This window comes from Pteropus vampyrus, unplaced genomic scaffold, assembly GCF_000151845.1.
Source record: "Pteropus vampyrus isolate Shadow unplaced genomic scaffold, Pvam_2.0 Scaffold16, whole genome shotgun sequence".
Lineage (NCBI taxonomy): Eukaryota > Metazoa > Chordata > Mammalia > Chiroptera > Pteropodidae > Pteropus > Pteropus vampyrus.
In genome coordinates this window covers 11,072,218-11,090,749 of record NW_011888797.1, presented here as the reverse complement: position 1 = coordinate 11,090,749, position 18,532 = coordinate 11,072,218, and the positions used below count along the sequence as shown (strand labels likewise).

Here is an 18,532-nt window from a genome sequence, read left to right as displayed (position 1 = left end):
GGGACTCACCATTGCACAGGATGGCCCGGCTCAGGCCCAGAGCATCTGCGGTCCCCGAACTCATGTTCTCCACCAGCCGATGCTTTACCTTCTTCAAGACTGGGGCCAGTGAGAAAGGGGCTCAGTGAGGTGAAGTCTGCAGCTGGGCCCCCTGGCCATCCCTCCCCTACCTCATCACAACTCACCGGGGGGGGACACCAAGGGCCGAAGGGGCCGAAGGGGCCGAAGTGGGGTGTAGTGTGGGGTGAGGATGAAGTGGGAGTGTCCCAAAGCGGGGTGCTGGGCCCTGCCCTATCCCTTCTCTATGTCAGGGCAGTGTGAGAGCCTGGAAGGAGGTAACTATGTAAAGTGCTTGGCCAAGGGCCTGGTACTGTGGTGGCTGCTGGCCAAGGGCCTGGTACTGCGGTGGCTGCTGGCCATCACTGAGAGCCCGGACGCCGCAGGCTGCAGGTAAACCGGGGAGCGCCCCTCCTCTTTCACTCCCCGTACCAGGGGAGCAGAGACACCATCAACGACAGCTGACCCTGGACCCCGCTACTGTATATATGGTTGCACACTTTGTCCTTGGAAGGGGACTTGGATAGGACCAGAAAGTTTTAGACGAAGAATCCTAGGACAGACTCAATCTGCCCTTGGCCTCTTTCCTTAAAAAGCCGGAGGCGGCTCTGGCCCTGGGGTATTGGAGATGGGAGCTGGACTCGAGCCTCGAGATCTGGCTGTGCGTTCACTTAGGGGACACAGGGCTTCTCGGGGTCTCAGGCCTTGATCTGCAATGAGGCGGCTGGTTCAGAGGACCTGCACTAGAGCCTTTAAGTTTCTATAGAATCGCGGCTCGGCCCCTACAGCAGGAAGCAGGGGCTGGCCCCTGACTCTCTGGCCAAGGCCTGAGGTCCAGTTCAGATCTCGAGTTTTCCGGGGAGAAGCTGGTGGGAGAAGTGGCCCAGGTGGAGTGGGAGTGTGCAGGTGGGCCTGGTGCCGGGCTGGGCTTGTGGCGCCCTCCCAGTGAGAAGGGTGAGTGCTCGGGCTGCGGTTAGCTGAAGGGCTGGCCTACAAAGGACAATCCTCGGGCAGCAAGGTCCCAGAGTGAGAGGCGGGGGACTGGTGGGGGTGAAGCGTGGGGCAATGAGAAACCAGGGACAGCACCCCTGGGGGCTCCTTGGCCCCGTGGGCTGGCTTGGTCAGAAAAGCCATGACTGCTGACGACAAGGGTCTGGGGCTTGTGGGGCCACCAGACACCACTGCTCTGGCCCAGCTTACCGATGTCCAGGGACATGCCCTGCTTGGGGTCCGCCTGCAGCTTGTTGTAGTGGATAGTCACTTCCCCCTGGAAAAGCAGGACGTGCAGAGTTGAGATGGAGTCTGCTGGGCCCCAAGGCCCCTCCCCAGGGAGGCCTGTTAGTCCCAGAAACTGTGGTCATAAGAGGATTCCGCCCTGCCGAGCGAGGGCCGTGCTGGGGCCCTGCGTTGTGACCGATCTGCTCCCGGGTCCCTCCCTCGCTATGTGCCAGGCCCTGGGGAATTAGCAGGAACAAGGGCAGACATGGTCCCTGCTGTCACAGAGCTCACAGCATGGCAGTCTCTGATGTCCTGTGCTCTGGCCAGATCAGTGGCCCCGCCCTGCCCCACACCACGCCTCACACGGAGTATCTTCCCCTGCGCTCTCAATCGCCCCCTCCTCAGGGTCCCTCCGTTGGCTCAGTGACCATGTCTGAGCACCCTCACTGTGCTGGTGCTGGGCTGCCCAGGGGCAGGGCCCAGGCCAGCAAGGGAGGCCGATGCGAACCCGGGAGTTACACAGTCCAGTCTTAGTGGCTGGAAGAGAAGTGCCGGCTTCTCCCAAGAAGTGACCATGAGGCCACTACGGTCTCTCTCATCCTTGCAACCCGAAGACCCTTCGACTTGGGACCAAATCCCTTCAAATACAAGGCAGGTTTCAAAGTCGAGTCCTGAAGGGAAACCAAAATAACCCGACGTGGACAGAGTGGGGGGTGGGGGCACGTGAAAGGCTCCCTTAGGAGGCGGCGCATGCTGGGGGCCACCACGGGCAGCAGCTGAGGGTAAGGGAGGCGGCACTGCGGCCGGAGTCAGGGAGGGTGCTGGTCCAGCTGTGTGGCCACGAGCCAGTAACTTCCCCGCTCGGGGCACTGACAAAACAAACGACATGCCTGCCTGGCGCCCCAGCATGGGAGCTGGGAGGCCCCGTGCTAAGGTCGGGGCTGTGCGCATGCACGAGGAGCTCCGGGCTGCGTGAGAAAGGCGAGGGGCTGGCCCCGCAGGACCGGGAGGGCCCTGATGCGTAGTGACGCTGCGAGCTGAGGGGAGGGCTGGAAGAGCACGCGCACCCCAGTTCTGAACTAGAAAGAGACACCGCCCACCACGCTCCATGGTAAGCTCCGAGGCCCAACAAGTAGTGCCCAGGACAGTAAACTCCAGACCAGGTGGAGTGGCGCCTGGGCCCCAAGTGAACCTTGTCACTTCCTTCTGCACAGCGGAGCCCAGAGCCCGGTGCACCATCTGTCCTAGCTAAAGCGGCTGGAGTAGGAGAAATTACAGGATTGGACTCTCCGCCCTAAAAGCAGGGGCAAGGAGAGTGGGGATGACTCAGGGGTAGAAGAGAAGAATGAAGGGAGAAGGCGGAGATGGCGCTGGCCCTGGGCTAAGGCCAGAAAGAGGGACTTCAGGGTACCAGGTCCTTAAGACATGGAAGATGGAGGGAGCAGTGAGGCGAGGTTTGGATGGGGGGAGTGAGGAGCTAAAATACTTGGCCAGGCTCAATTTCCCTTGGGACCCTTGACTCTTGGACTTTTAAATCATCCTTTAGCTTTGCAACTCTTTCACTGCATTGGTTCCTGAGCTACTAGCAGCAAATCTCTAGGAAGTGGCAAAAAGGCTGCATGCTTGTGTCTACCAGGGGCTGGGATGCCACCTGGGAGTCAGAAGCAGCCTTGGCCTGGAACAAGGGGCTGGGGGGAGACAGGGAACAGGCAGCGTGACTATGGCCTGCAGCAGAAAACCAGCAGCTAGACCAAGAGCTGCCCCAGAGCCAAGAGGAACCACTGGGGGTCTGTGAGCACAGGAGGACCTGCTGGACGAGAAGCTCAGACAGGGATGGGTAAGGGGGCTCCTCTTTCCCTCTCAGCCCCTCCCAGGCCCAGCATGGCTCAGCTGACATCTACTCAGTGTCTATGACTCAGGTAAGTTCACCTTGGACTTCTAGCTTCAGCTCCAGCCCTGACTGGGGACACACTGGCTCACCCTGAGGTACGGTTCCAAGTGTGACAGCTCCCTGAGGAGACCCTGTAGTCTCGGTGCCCAGGCCCAGCACAAGTCCTGGAGCACGATTAGTATCCACCAAACGGATGTGGGAGAAACCGGGGGAGGTTAGCGTGTGACCCAGACCCTGATGCTCTGAGGAGGGGAGCGGTGACAGTGCCAATCTCCCTTTTGGGCCTGCTGGGGCCCCTGGCGGGTTGGAGGTCTCAGAAGTGGCTTTTGTGACTCAAGGCCCCCACTCCGCAGCAGCCTTTACCTTCACTTCTTGAATCATCTTTGCCACCTCCACCTTAGTTTTTCCTTTGATTGACCTGCCATTGACACCAGTGATCTCATCGCCAGCTGCCACAGTGCCGTCCAGGGCTGCCGGGGTGTTGTCAAATACCTGGGGGTGCGTACGGAGGGTGGGGTGGGGGAGAAAAGGGAGAGCTGAGAAGACGTGCAGCAGGAGACAATCGTTTCCTCCACCCCAACCAACACCCGGCTCCATCCTGGCCTCCAGCCTCCAGGCTCTTAAGTGGTGCTGGAGAAAGGAAGGGTAGAGATGCCCAGACAGACGAAATGCATGACCCTACCCCCTTAGTGGGGAGGAGCAGGAGGACCGAAGGGAATTGCCAACCAATGAGAGTTCCCTTTCAAATATGCCAAACCCTACACGCCCATCTGAACGTCTGTTTGCTCCCCTAAAGTCATTTCTTTAAGAGATCTTTCCAACAGTCCTGCTCTGGGCTGACTGATATTGATTTAGCCAGAAATTACAAAATAACTATGTTGTGAAGATGGCGTTCGAGGAAGCGGAGTGGTCTTGGAAGAGACCACTTGTTAACTAAGCAGGCACATGGCATGGAGGCTGGGGGAGGTCTCCCTAACACCTACTGGGCTGGAAGAGGCTAATCGCTCGCAAAGGCAGCACCCTAAACAGGCAAGACTAGGTCCCAAGAATCTCCGTCTTCAAGGCCTAGAAGCGACTCCTTTGCAAGATTCTCAGAGACCATCATTTCTCATCTGCCACCAACAGCTACTTAGCTGTTAGAACAGGTTAGAACAGGATAGAATCTGGGTCAAGTTTATGTCTGATGTGACGAGCTTCCTTCCAAGGCTACAGAAAAGTCACTACCTGTCCCTATTCCTGAGTCACAACTGACTGAATGTCACCAGGGCGGCTTCTCCTACAAGAGACCACAAAATTGTTCATTACCACTGGTGGATCATCTGGGAAAGAGAACAACTGCCATAAAATTAACAGCAGCTACTATTTAACGAGCACTTATTAAGTGCCGGACATTGCATTATGTCCTTTTATTTAATCTTCACAGTAACCCCGAATGGCTCATATCTATGTATTTTATATCCCCACTTTCCAGGTAAGGAAACTGAGGCCCAGCGAGGTAAGTAACTTGCTCATAAGCAGGAAAGCTTGCATTTGAACTCAGGCCGACAGCACCTCACAGTCCTTTAGTTTTTCACTATACCGGACTTGTGCTAGTGCCGAAGACTGCCGTTTTTTCGATTCACTAAAGACTTTTTATTGAAAGTCCACTCTACGTCAGGCTAGGTGCTGGCTGCAGTGAAAAAGCAGCCTGGGATTCTGCCCTCACGGGACAAAGAGTCTGGAAAAGCAGCTAGTTTTGGAGGAACCGATGAGCAAACCCACGATTACAGACAGCGACAAGTGCTGGAAAGAAAAACACCACACTGAAATAAGAGAGAAAAACAAGGGCAGCCCTACTAAGAGTGGTGGTCGGGGAGGCCTCTCTTAGGGGGTCAGACCTCAAGAATTAAGAGTCAAGACCAGCTCTATGAAACAAGAGAAAGGAACCTGCCTTTGTCATACCCAGGTAGGGAGGGGCTCACCCCACCAAGACCACACCCCCACCCTCAAAACACCAAGTACCTGGACGATATAGAGGCAGGGACAGTACTGGGCCCCTCCTCCAATGCTGATCCCAATCAGGTTCTGAGCATCCTTCTGCAGGGTCACCTTCCCAGGCACAGTAGGGATTCCGCTGGAAAGAGAAGCTCATGAGGCTGAGTCGCCTGGAGGAAGGATACCTGGCTGGCGCAGGGAGGAGAGCAGGCCCTCTAAACCCCTAAGAGGCTCCAAATGCTACACAGCCTTTTCTTTCTCGTTTGGCCAAAGAGACAGCATTTTGTGCTGAAATGTGCACAGCTTACTTAGCATCATGCAGATGTGGGACCACATTCCAGCTCCACCATTAATCAGCTACGGGACTTGGATAAGTCACCTTTTTTGCATCTCAGTTTCCTCGTCCATAAAATGGTATGGGTAAAATGGCTACCTTGTCAAAGTTCTTGTAAGAAAGTGCATAGAAGGCACTTAACAGCAACCCAAACCACAGCAGGCACCCCATAAAAACAGGTCCCCCTTCCCTTTCCTTCATTCTACCTGAGGCTTGAGTCAGATTCTGTCCTTGTCATCTTCTAAGGCACATGTGGAACATTATGGCCACCTCCTCTGAGAGGCCTTCTCTTGTTAGACTATCCATCATTTATTTCCCAATTGCTCTACTCAATCATCTGTTTTCGCTATAAATTAGCACTTATTTTTCATAGTAAATGTTCTCATTCAGTCACTTATTCATTCAACAAACACTTGCTAACAACCCACTGACGTTGAGCACCTTACAAAGGGCTGAGGACACGGAGAGGATTGGTCCCAGTCCTTGCTCTGAGGGAGGATATATTCTAATAAGGAGACTAACTTAATTGTTGAAAATCTGTCCCACTAATCGTCTACACTGGGGAGGAGAGTATGTTTATGATATTTCTTCTATACATTCTTCAAAACCTGTCTCAAATGCTACCTCCTCTGTGAAGCCTTCCCTGAACACCTTCATAAGAGGCACTGCTCCACCTGCTCTGCTCTCCTTGCAGCCAGGTCATTCTCTATTAGGGCCCTCATTATCTGTTCATGTGTCCACAGGTGCCTACAGATGGTGAGCTCCTGGGAGGGAAGGTTCTCTTTCTGCTACAGTACAAGCCCTAATCCACCACTGAGAAGCAAGGGGTGGTGGAACTGGCAAGTCCGGGGATCTGAGGAACTTGGGGCGCCTGCACTCTTGGGATTTGGGGGAACAAAATACTCACAGTTTATCCTCTTCGATGTCATAATCCAAGTCTGCAAACATGGTTCCGAGAGTTGAGGTGGGCTGGCTAACCGCCCAGCTCGGCAGGGGAATGGGGAACTGGATTTGGGAGAGAAAGGAGCATAGGGTTTAGGAAACCGAAGTGCCTACATACCAACCCCAACCCTGGCGATCCGGGCCCTTCCCCTTCCCTCTGGACCGTGGGGGGGGGTTTCCCTGGCGGATGCGTAGGTGACTTACTAGGTACAGGGGGGTACTCCAGGCCAGGGCGGTGGGTTCAAATCCCAGAGCACGCCCCCACGGGTCTCCAGGCCCCCTGTGAGCTTCCTCTGTCGCTCACCGGAAGCGTCAGTACCACAGTCGGGTCCGGACCAGGCTGGCACCTGAACCCACCTGCCGTTCCACCTGTCGGCGGCCGCGACTGTCGCGTCACTTCCTACAGGACGCGGAAGTCCCGCCTTCCCCGCTGGGTATTTGCCCCAATCCCTGCAGGCAACCCTTCCCTCCCTGGCTCCCGGGACTCCCAGGACCAGGAAAGAGAACAAGTATTGACGGAAGCGCGCCGTTAGCATGAGAAAGCGGAAACAGAGGGAAGGTCTGGACAGGCCGACAGCGCTCGACTCCGCCCCTTGCCCTATGGTCGCCGCCATCTTGGTAAGGGCAGAGTTCTTCCCAGCTTCCTCAGCGGGACGCTGGGGACCGGGCTGGCCAGGCGGTTGCTGTGGTAACGGAAGCATCCTTGGGTAGGGAGACATCTGGCGAAGTCCAATGGCCTACAAACCCCGTCTTAGGGTGCTGTGACTCCTTTACTAGAATTACATGTCGTAGTCAGCCTAACCCCAGTTTTGCAGACCAGGAAATCAAGTGCCAGAGAGAGGAAGGGATTAGCATAGAGCCATCCACAGTTGGTATAAAATCCAGGTCTTGACTTTGAGACTCTGCCGCCTAGTCCAGTGCCCTTCTAACACCTGCACACCTGCGTTCAGCAGATCTGCTATTAACGACAGATTGGACAAGTTACCTTCCCTTTGCCCTATGTACCTCCTTTCCCCGTATGAAAACTAATAACACAGAGACAAATGCTCTCTGTGGTGTTTGGTGAAAGATTCCTCCCACCCCTTCTTCGTTAGTCCCGAGAAGCAGCTTCCTTGGGGTCCCACTGAAGGTCTGGAAATGCCATCAGCGCTTCCCAGCCGAGGAGTTCAAATCTCATCTCCACGCCAATCTCTGCTGCCATCCCTGTTGTGTAAAGTGAGTTCCCTGGAGGGGGTTGGTACTTCCAGAGCCACAGCCTGGCATGCACCTCATGCAGGCAGCATAGGCCCAGGCCTGTCCAGCTTCCTTCCCTAGCTTCCTCCAGGGGCTGTGGAAAAAGGGGAGATGCAGAAAGATGATTATATGGATATCCCACAGCCCGATGGGAGCCCTACCCCACCCCTTCCTTAGGGAGCTAATCTGAGTTTCAGCATTGTGCAAATGCCACAGTGGCAACAAACTTCCCAGGTACCCCCGCTCTGCAGTTCAGATCACTTTCACAGGATTTTAAAGTTCACTGTGACCCTGTGAGAGAACAAGTATTGTCAGCCACATTGTGCAGGTAAAGAAACCGAAGTTCAGAGAAGCGGTGCCCCTTGTCTCACACGTGGTCAGCGACAGAGCTGGGGCTGGACCCTCCACGCCCTGTTTGCAGGCCAGAATTTCAGTTTTAAAAAGCAGCAGCCTCCAGACCCAGATACTTTAACATGAGCTGTTGTGGCTCGTTCGCCCCACAATAGCCCTAGCTCAAGCCCAGACTCTGCTATTTTGTAGCTGGGGGATCTTGGGCAAGTCACTGCCTGACTCTAAGCTTCAGGTATCTATAGCCTGGGGACAATGATCCTCCCAACGGGTACTTGTGACAGTCAAGATAAAAAGGAGAAACAGGTGTGAGTGCTTCATAAACAATTCACATGGCACAGATGTCTCTCAAGCCTCCTGTGCCCAACCTACTTGGGACCCTCTTCTCAGGTGAAGGCAAGATGCCCAGATTCCTCTTTTTTTGCCTTATGCTCCCCATTTCCAGGCCCAGCTCTAATCCACCTCTTCCGGGCAGTCTTACCAGGCAATCCCCTCTCGCAAATCTCCTTTTTCTGAGCTCCTGAAAGTTGTTATTTAAATCATTCACTTGGCCATTAATTATGTATTGCCTTGGGAAATCCCTCGTGGGTTCCCTGAGCCAATTATGTGTTGATTAATTTATTACATGCTTGTATTTTGTCTGGGGAGGATTTTCCCCTTTACAATGGAGCCTAGGGCTTACATCTTGACAAATTGTAAACTGCTTCTCCCTGTCTCCCTTCTTCCTGAGTTCCCTGTCTGTACTGACTTTATAATTCCTGGCACTTCCACCTTTTATAGGACACTAGGAATCCATCAAGAAGTGTTACTGTTAGAGTGAAAGTATTATGACCCACTTTATATTTGTCAGTGGAGGTGGTCTCCTGGGTCAGCTCACACAGCATGAAACCTGTTCCAACCAATTAAAGGGGTGAGGTTGGGACCATGAATTTATTGGAGGGGAAAGAACGTTGGAGTACCTTGTTCCATCACCGAAGTGAGCACTTCTTGTCAACCTAGCCAAACAGGCGGCCCCTGGGGACAGGTCTTGCCCTTCTCCATACTGCCCACAGAGCCTGGCCCAATACCTGGCTGCGGATAAAATGTATAGAAATAGCTGGGCTTTATTTGAAATGGGATGTTCTCTGGGCCTCAGAGGAGAAAATGTGGATGAGCAGAGAGGGAACAAGGTGGTAGGGGCCTGAACCTGGACGGCGGTGGTGGCCTGAACTTCCTTCACGGGGCTGGAATCGCCAAACCAGGTATAGGTCCTGAATTTCGGAATTTCAGTTTTCAGCAAACAGCAACCTTTAGACCTAGGAGCTTTAACATAGCCTGCAGCTCTGCCTCCCCAGGAGGACCCCAGAACAAATCCAAGCTCTGCTAGTTCGTAGCTGGGTGATCTTGGGCAAAGCGCCTTTTGCCTCTGAGCCTCAGCTATCCTATCTGTAGAATGGGAATGAAGATCCCTCCCATAAGATAGAAGATATAAAAATGGAGATAAAAGGAAGGAAGAGGCGTGAAAGTGCTTTGTGAGTGAGTCACTCGGCACGTGTCAGAGGTTTTTATTGTCATTCCTCATAACCATTTTGCCCACGGGGATGATGGGGACGGGGATGATGGCACCCTCAAAGCGCCTTCGGATGCCCAGGCCCCTGCATCAGACTCATCTGGGAAATGTCTTACATGCAGATTCCTGGGATCTGTTACAGATCTGTTGGATCTGAGTCTCTGAGGAAGGAGAGATCTTAAAGGCTGCATTTTCACAAAGCTCCATGGGTGGCTTCAGTGCTGACTGCAATGGACCGCTGTGTCAGAGGCTCAGTATCATGACTGTACACACACGGGTGGGCCAGTTCGGGTCCACCAGCAATCCCTGCCTGAGAGGCCTCACCATCAAGAGGAGCCAAAGGCCAGGGAAGGCTTCCTGGAGGATGTGACATCTCAGCTGAGTACCAAAAGAGGTGCTGGTACCTGGGCCATGAAGAGGGGCCGGGTGACACAGGCAGGGGCACAGGAGGTGTAGCCTCAGGAAATCATTGTGGTGGGGGTAAGGGGGACTGAGACAGACAGTAGTGCAGTGGCAGGGGTGATGAGGTCACCATCAAAGTCTCAAGTGGGAGCATGGGAAGAACGGCCACCTCTCCCAGAGGGGAGGTTTGAGTACCTTCCTTAAGTTGGGTAGGATCCTAGGGTTTGAAATTGGCATGAAGACATCCACCCACTTCCAGGAGGCTGAGCCAGGGCTGGCCTTCAGACCCTCACCTCCAAGCTTGCTCCTCCTTCCTTATCCCCAGCTCTGCTCCTGAGTCTATCCAGGCAGGCAGGTGACCTCTCACCTGGCCCGGCTGTGCACTGAACGCTGTGGACCCTGGGCAAGTTCCAACCACTCTCTGGGCCTGAGTTCCCTCCAAGATCCCAAGCCTCAGAATCAGTCTGAAAAAGCCTGCCCCCCCCAACCCAATATTCCTTGGGAAGTGCTGCCACCCAGTGGCCTTTGGGAGAAACACCCCCAGGGCACCAAAGCTGCTTGGGAGCACCCTGACCTTTCCACTCCTGTCATTGTTACCGCCCCGCCCAGGCCTCAGGAGTCTCTGTGGTCTGTAGGCAATGGCTGAGGCTGGTCATATGCGTGCAGTACTGTGCCTGACATGCCTGCCCCTCAGTGCCACTGTGGCTCCAGCACAAGGCCTAACACCACTGGCTTCGCAGGCCCCTGTAAAAGTCAAGAAACTAGGGGTCAGTAGGTGGGATTCAGCTCATTCCATCATCAGCATAGGTATTTAGAGCATAGGTTTTAAAATCAAACAGACACTAGCAGCCAATACTGGGTATTTACTATGCGCCAGGCCCCGGGCCAAGGCCAAGGCTCTTCCATTCATTGTCTCATCTGAATCTCACTACAGTCCTTAGAGGTGAGGCTATTGTTTCACCTGTTCATTCATTTGATAAATAGTATCAATCACCTACTAGTCCAGGCCATGAGGACACATCAGGAAACAAGAAAAGCAAGGTCCCGCCCTGACGCGAGTGGAAGAAGCAGCCATGAACCTGGGTAACACCTCCCACTTCAGCGCGCCGGGTGAGGCCCCAAATCTAAAGGGGAGCCCAGTGGTAAGGGGTGCCCTTGAGGATTTGGTGGCAGGCTGGACAGAGCATTGACCACAGAAATGTCACTTGACCTCTCTGAGCCTTGGTCTTCATGGATAAAACGGCTATCATTAGACATCAAGTGTCGGTTTCCAATTTAAGTTAGACCACGACACTCCCTGCTCACACCCCTCCCACGTCTTCCCATCACACACAGAATAATCCCTAGAGATCGGGGCCTGGCTGCCCCTGCAGCACGCAGCCCTCCCTTCCTCCCTGTTCGCACTCTGTGCCAGGGCCTCTGGCCACTTGCTGTTCCCGAACATGCTGGAATGTTTCTACCTCAGAGCTTTTGCTCTTGCAGCTCCCTCTGCCTGGAATGTTCTTCCCCCGGGTATGCTCACTTCCTCACTCTATCCTGGCCTCTGCTCACATGTTACCTCCTCAGGGAAGTCCTTCCTGGGCGCCCAGCTCAAGTACGGGCCTGGTGCATCTCTGTCATCCGTTCACTCCCGCCAGGCTCATAGCACAGTTTGGGATGACACATTTGTTTGTTTGTTAATCAGCTCGTTGTCTGTCTCCCCACTAGATAGACTGCAAGCTCCTGAGGGCAGGTTCCTGGCCTGTTCAGGTCACATAGCTATTGCCAACACCTAGCATAGTGCCTGGCAGGCAGTGTGCTTTCCTGCCTTCTTACCGAATGAACGAATAACCAAGTCGCTGAGAGCGAGACCCAGAGAGTAGGCAGTGGTCAGCGAGGCTGCCCCTGTCCAATCAGGCACCCGGACGCCGTCTGCCTGGCACTGGGAGCCACAGGAGACTAGCCGAGGAGGGCCGGAGCAGTCAGAGCTATGTGTTGGCGGGAGCCCACTGGCTACCTCGGCAGGTTGAGGTGAGGGGATTGTCCCCCCATCCTGAGTCTGAAGGAAGGTGGGAGAGCAGGGACAAGGGCTATGTCACTGGGAAGCTGGGTTGGAGAGGCAGAAGGGAGCCCTGGTTGGGTGGGCCAGCCCTAGGGACAATGGGTCTATTGGGCCAGATCCTCTAGGGACAAGGAAGCTCCTCCCATTAGGGCAGCAGTGGCTGATGAGGGGAAATGGCATTGCTCAGAGGCATTCGCATCCTTCCAGAAGCCCACTCCCAGCTTTGATGGAGCCATGGACCTCACTGCAGCTCTATCCTCTCTTCTCAACTGCCTCCTGGGCTGCCTCTGGCCAGAGGCGGAATGTGGGCCCCCAAATCCCCCCAACCACCCCCAAAGCAGCTCTATTCCTGGCTTTGCTTGGCATGTAATGGGCCGACCCCTGACCTCTCCTCCCCCCTGCCTACTGCTCTGCCCCCTAGGTTAGGTCAGTGATGAAAGCTGGTGGAGCCTAGCGGGGTGGAGGGAGGGGGACAGTGCCTGATTGTTCCCTGCCCTTGGTAGCAGGGCCACACTGTCTGCAGAGTGATTGGCTCTTTGCTCTCATTCTTTCTCTCCCTTTTCTGCTCTTATTCTCTACTCTCTGTCGTTCTTCCTCTTCCTCTTGGTCAGAGATTCTCCAACTGGGACACTGGGACATCCCCAGAGATTAGGAATCAGCAGGTCCAGCGTGGACGCATGTGGTTCAGACATGGGGCTGGGAAGCCTGGCAGGACCCCACATTAGAAAGAACCTAGGACCAGAAACGGAAGACCTTGGGCACCACTGGCCTTCTCTGAGCCTCCACCGAGAATGGAATGGAATCTTGGGATGCTGAGAGCCGAGCCGGCCCCACAGGAAATTACATGTGACGCAGATGTGACTGTGTCTTCTTCTTTCCCCCCTGACCTGCCACACCCCCACCTTCAATATCTATACATATCAGGTCTGTGTCAGACTGTTTTGTCCCATCGGTCTGGCTGTCCATCTTGCACCAATAAATACCACACAGCCTACTGCCTAGAGCTTTATGATAAGCCCTGGTATTTGGTAGGGCAAATTTGGTATGTGTATCTTCATTTTTTTTAAGAAACAAAGCATTTTCCTCATTCTTCTTCAGGGGCCTCAGCTATTCTCAAAGCTTTGCCCTTCTTAGTGGTTTTAGAATCACCTTGAGAACTCCACCAAAACCCTGTGGGGGTTGATCAGGACCATATTGAATCTAGACATTAATCTGGGAAGAACTGACATCTTTATGATACTGAATTTCCCTATGCAAGTTAGTGTCTGTCTCTGCATTTATTTAGATCTCTCTTTTATGCTTTATTAAGGAAAATTTCAAATGTGCAAAATGAGAAGAGGATAATACAGCTTTTTACCCAACACCAATCCATCCCTCATGGCCACTCTATCTTCGGCCATAAACCCTGCCCATTCCTGCCCCTTCTCCTATCCCAGCACTATTTTGAAGCAAATCTATGAGATCTTCTTTAATGTCTTCCAATAATGTTTTTGTCTTAGTTTTTGTTTTCAAATGATTATAGATTGACGGGAAGCTGCAACAGGGGTCCAGAGAGGTTCTGTGTACCCTTCACCCAGTTTCCCCTCATGACGACATCTTATATCATCATAGTATACTTGACCAAAATCAGGAAACTGACATGGGTACCATCCACAGACCTGGTTCACATTTCACTGATTTTACATGCATTCACTCGTGTGTGTTCCATGCAATTTCATCACCTGCGTGGATTCAGACTCACCACCACAATCAAGATGCAGAACCTTCCCACCAGCGCAAAGACGCGCCGTGCTACTCATGGTAACGACACCCGTCTCCCTTCCCTCCCTCCTCCCCAACTCTCCAACCATCAATGAATTCTCCATCCCTAGAGTTTTGTCATCTTGAGAATGTAATATTAACAAGCCACGCAGCACATGACCTTCAGAGATAGGTTTTTTTCATTCACATAAGTCCCTCGAGCTCCATGCAGGTTTTGCGTGTAGCAATAGTTCATCCCTTTTCATTACTGGGTGGCATTTCATGGTCTGGATGTACTTTTTTAACCACTCACTGAAGGGCATCCTGGTTGTTTCCACTTTTTGGATATTACACATAAAGCTGCCGTGCACAATCATGCCCATATTTTCCTCTGAATATGAATTTTTCTCTGTTAACAAATGACCAGAAGTGTTATTGCTGGGTCACACGGTATGTGTATCTTCGTTTTTTTTTTAAGAAACAAAGTATTTTCCAGGGTGGCTGTACCTCAGTAATGTCTTATGCTTTCCTCTATAAATCTTTTGTTAGATTTAATTTTTATTATTATAAATGGAAGATTTTTTAAAATAACACACCAGTGCTCTGATGTTTATGAGTTTATGGAGATATAGTTTATACATCATAAAATTCATCATTTTCAAGTGTACGATTCAGTGGTTTTTAGTATATTCACAAGGTTGTATGTACAACCAACACCACAACCTAATTCCAGAACATTTTCATCACACCGAAAAGACATCATTATCCATTAGCAGTCACTTCCCATTCCCTCCTCCTCCCTGGCCCCTGGCAACCATTCATCTGCTTTCTGTCTCTATGGATTCGCCTATTCTAGATATTTCTTATAAATGGTATCCCATGATATGTGGCCTTTTGTGTAAGACTTCTTTCATACAGCATATTTTCAAAGTTTATTCACATGTGGTAGCTGCGATGTTTTTTATATTGATATGAGAATATCCTATATCTAAATTTTTTGTAGTTCCAATAATTTGCCTGTAGATTATTTTGGGTTTTCTATGTAGACAATCACATCATCTGCAAGTAATGCTAGTTTTGCTTCTTCCTCTCCGATTTTTCTTTTTTATGTCTCACTGCCCCAGCTAAGACCCCAGGCACAATGTTGGAGACTCCTGGATGAGGGCAAACTCGTCTTCTCCCTGATTTTAAGGAATGTGTCCGTTGCCCTTTTAAGAACTATGTTTGTGCTGGGTTTTGTAGAAAATCTTTATCAATTTAAGGAAGTTTCTCCTATCCCAAGTTTGCTGAAACATTTTTATCATAAGTGGATGTCGAAATTTATTGCCAGTGCCAAGATGATCATATGACTTTTCTCCCTTAATTTATTAACGTGAATGACATTAATAGACTTTTTTAATATAAAAACACATTTCTAGGATAAATCCAATCTGTCATGATGTCTATATATTTTTTATTTATTGCCAGATTTGTTTTGTTAATATTTTATTTGGGGGTTCTTGCATCAAATTTCACAATGGGACTGGTCTATGATGTCCCTTTGAATATACTGTGTAAATGGAAAGGAGCCATCTCTGATCTAAAGCATCTCTCATAGTGTCTCTGTCTCTCTCAGGTCCCTCTCTGTCCCTCCCCACACGCAGCGGGGTGCTCCTGTGAGTAGCAGAGGGTGGGAGGTACCATCAGACCCCCGAGGCAGCTGCAGAGGATGGGAGCTGGAGAACCGGGCCCTGGAGCTTTGCAAGGGCACACAGAGCTGTGACATCGCTTCTGAGCCCCTCATCGAAGAGGGAGGCTTAACAGAAATCTCCCCTCCCTTCTCCTTCTGTGGGTGGGGGAAGCCCTCCAAAGGAAGTGGCTAAAAAGGGGCCCAGGTCAGGGGTTAATGACCCCATTGTGCTCAGGGCTGACTGATGGCCCAGCTTGTCAGTGGCAGTGGCAGAGTAGTTGCAGCCCCAGGGAGATACCCTGCCCCCTCCCAGTCATCATCTGAGGGAGGGGTCCCTGCTGGCCTTTGATAACCACAGGGGGCCACCGTCCCTGCTGGGGGGACGCCAGGCCAGCCTCTTTGGTGGGGTCTGGTCTGCTGAGGCCCAGAATGCAGCCCTGCACCTCTTCTGCTTCACGCCCCCCCATTCCCTACCACAGGCGGCCACAGTGAAGGTTCTGACCGAGCTCAGGCACCTAACTCAGGCTGTCTCATGCCAGCCAGGCACCTAACTCAGGCTGTCTCATGCTGGCCCCTCTCGGGGATGCCCAGGTCCTCAGAAGGGATCTGATGAGGCCCACTCTCCCACATCTGGGTCGGGGAAACGGGGTATGACTTGCCCAAAGCTCTCCTCAGGAGAAGGGTACAGCCAGGTCCTGTGACTTCCTGCTCAAATGTGCCACCGCTGGGGCCAGCACGGATGCTGAGGTGAATCAGACGAAGTCCTCTCTTGAGGGGCTCACAGGCTGGGGGGAGGGGAGCGTGTGAACAGAAAAGCATAACTAAGTGTGGCAGATGCAGTAAGCCCTGAGTACTGTGGGTGTGAGAAGAAGAACCCCAGACCAGCCAGGTGAGGGAAGCTTCCAGAGGGATAGGGCTGATCTGAAAGGGGGATAGGAGTTAGACCACAGGGCTGGGGGCGGCAAGGAAGGGCGTTCTGGGAGGAAGGGCAGCATAAGCAAAGGCACAGAGTACAATGGTGTGCTGCGTGTGAGCCATGGCAGGTCAGTGGCGAGAAGTGAGGTCAAGAAGGTCAGCGGGGCCAAATGTTCCGGGGCCTCACACGCCATGGTAGATGTTTAGACTTGACAGGTTGTCACTTGGGTGGGGACGAGAGCTGAGAACCAGGTTCTGATCCTGCCTCCATCCATCTATCTATTCTGCAGTGATCCTTGGGCAGGTCACTTCCTCATGAAAAGCCTTCCATGAGCAGGCCACACACTGGGCTGCCTGGTCCCAGCCCCGCAGTGGAACCTGGACGACTCGGGGCTGGGTGAGCACTGACACGCCTCTACCTGAGGCCCTCTGCCATCTTAATGTCACCAGGCTGGGGCGGGGCGTACTCAGTCCCAGAATGCTGAAAAATGGCATAGGGGACAGAAGCTTGAAAGAGATGGTTTCGGGGTGAATAAGAGGAGGCCTACTTTCCATAGCAGCAGCGTCCACAGCCACAGTGCCGAGCCACCTCAGCTCTGGGTGGCCTAACGGGGACTTCCTGCTACAGGAAAAAAGCAACCCCCTCTGTGCTAGCTGGATTTTCTGTTGTTTGTAGTCAAATGCATTTGGTCTTAAATGACCACATGAGATCTTCCAGAGAAATGAGACTTTCTTAAAACAAGTTACACTCCATGCCTTCATTTCAAATAACTTCAAAATCTGAAAGTTTTTATTACAGAAATTCGGAAATATAATATATAAGACAAAGCACATTTTAAAAATTTTTAAATCACTCAAAAGTGATTTTAAATCACCCAGAAATAACTTCAGTGATTTATTTTAAAAATTTTAAAATCACTCAAAAGTGATTTTAAATCACCCAGAAATAACTTAAGGTTAGCATTTTTGTGTTTTCTTTCCTATAATTTTTAAGTGAAATTGAGCGTATAGCATATAGTTTTTCTTTTCTTTTTATTAAAGTGATATGCAAATGTCATTTTATATCCTGGACTTCTTATTTAAGATTATACCAAAAACATTTCCTAAGTCATTAAAATTCTTCATAAGCATCATTTTCAGTGGCTGTGTCATAGTCCATCCTAGGGACGTGTGTGCTTTATTGGCCCAAATCCCTATTGCTGAACACCAAGGTGGTGGCCAGTTGTTTGCCATTCTAGATGTTGCAACAGACATCTTTGCTCACGACTATTTATTTATATCTGATTTGCTTTAACAAAGCATCATATGAATGCGGCCTCCCCTCATGCCAAGTCATTATAGCAGCAACTGCGCCAGGGGAGTGTCCACGGATCCTTTGATAAGCAGCCACCTCGCAGTGCCCAGAGGTGTCCCGTGGTCACGTAGTGGCTCTGTGTCCTCCCTCGAAGGTAGGCTGCAAATGTTAACAAGGCGACGTAGCAACTCTGGTTTGTTTGTTTCATGATAAGCATACTCAATGGAAGATTGGCTCTCTCGGCAAATGTTTAAGTCTTAGCAACTGTTTCCCTCAACCTGGACTGACAAACCCCAAGGACTGGCCAGGCCTCACCTCAGACCATTTGGGAGCAGCTGATGCTGATGCTGCAGACAGTATCCCTCTCCGGCCCAGGTGCCTCTGCCATACCCAGGCCTCCTGCCCCCGCCGTCCTTCCCACTCCTGGAGTAACCCTCCCCTCCCCACCCCTTCAAGTCGGAGTTGGGGGGCCAAGCCCTGCCCCCACCTACTGGATGGGTAACCTCTCTCTCTCTCTGGTAACAGCTTTACTGAGATTAATTCACACACTTAAAGGACATAATTCATGTTTTTTAGTATATTTATAGAGTTTTGCATTTTAGAACATTTTCATCACCCTAAAAAGAAACCTTGTACCTTTCATCCTCCTCAACACCCCCGCCCCCCAGGCAACCACCAATCTGCTTTCCGTCTCTGTAGATGGATCCATTCTGGACATTCCAGACTTACCTTCTCTTGCCTGAGTTTCCCCTATAAAATGGGGGTGGTAATGGTGCTCCCCCCTGGGGTTTGCTGGGAGGATTCAAGTAAGTTAATGCAAGGGCTCGGGATCACATCTGGCACAGAGTAAATGCTATGTGACATCTGCTGTCCTTGTTATTTGACACCGTCTCCCAGGGCTGTGGCTCCTCCACTCGCCCCATGC

General features: G+C 51.9%; 1 protein-coding gene across 2 annotated transcripts in view; it reads right to left on the bottom strand.

Moving 5' to 3' along the window:
- Positions 1–6,944, bottom strand: part of PICK1 (protein interacting with PRKCA 1) — a 15,542-nt gene extending 8,598 nt beyond the window's left edge. Inside the window, exons 1-6 of one of the 2 annotated variants that reach the window (XM_011387677.2) lie at positions 6,621–6,944; positions 6,382–6,479; positions 5,168–5,279; positions 3,530–3,658; positions 1,258–1,324; positions 10–99 (exon numbers count right to left, since the gene is read on the bottom strand). In XM_011387677.2, coding sequence (XP_011385979.1) covers positions 10–99; positions 1,258–1,324; positions 3,530–3,658; positions 5,168–5,279; positions 6,382–6,422 — 439 coding nt within the window. In that variant the 5' untranslated portion in view covers positions 6,423–6,479; positions 6,621–6,944. The remainder of the gene's footprint in view (positions 1–9; positions 100–1,257; positions 1,325–3,529; positions 3,659–5,167; positions 5,280–6,381; positions 6,480–6,620) is intronic. The other variant, XM_011387682.2, reaches the window with a different exon arrangement.
- Positions 6,945–18,532: the final 11,588 nt, after the last annotated feature.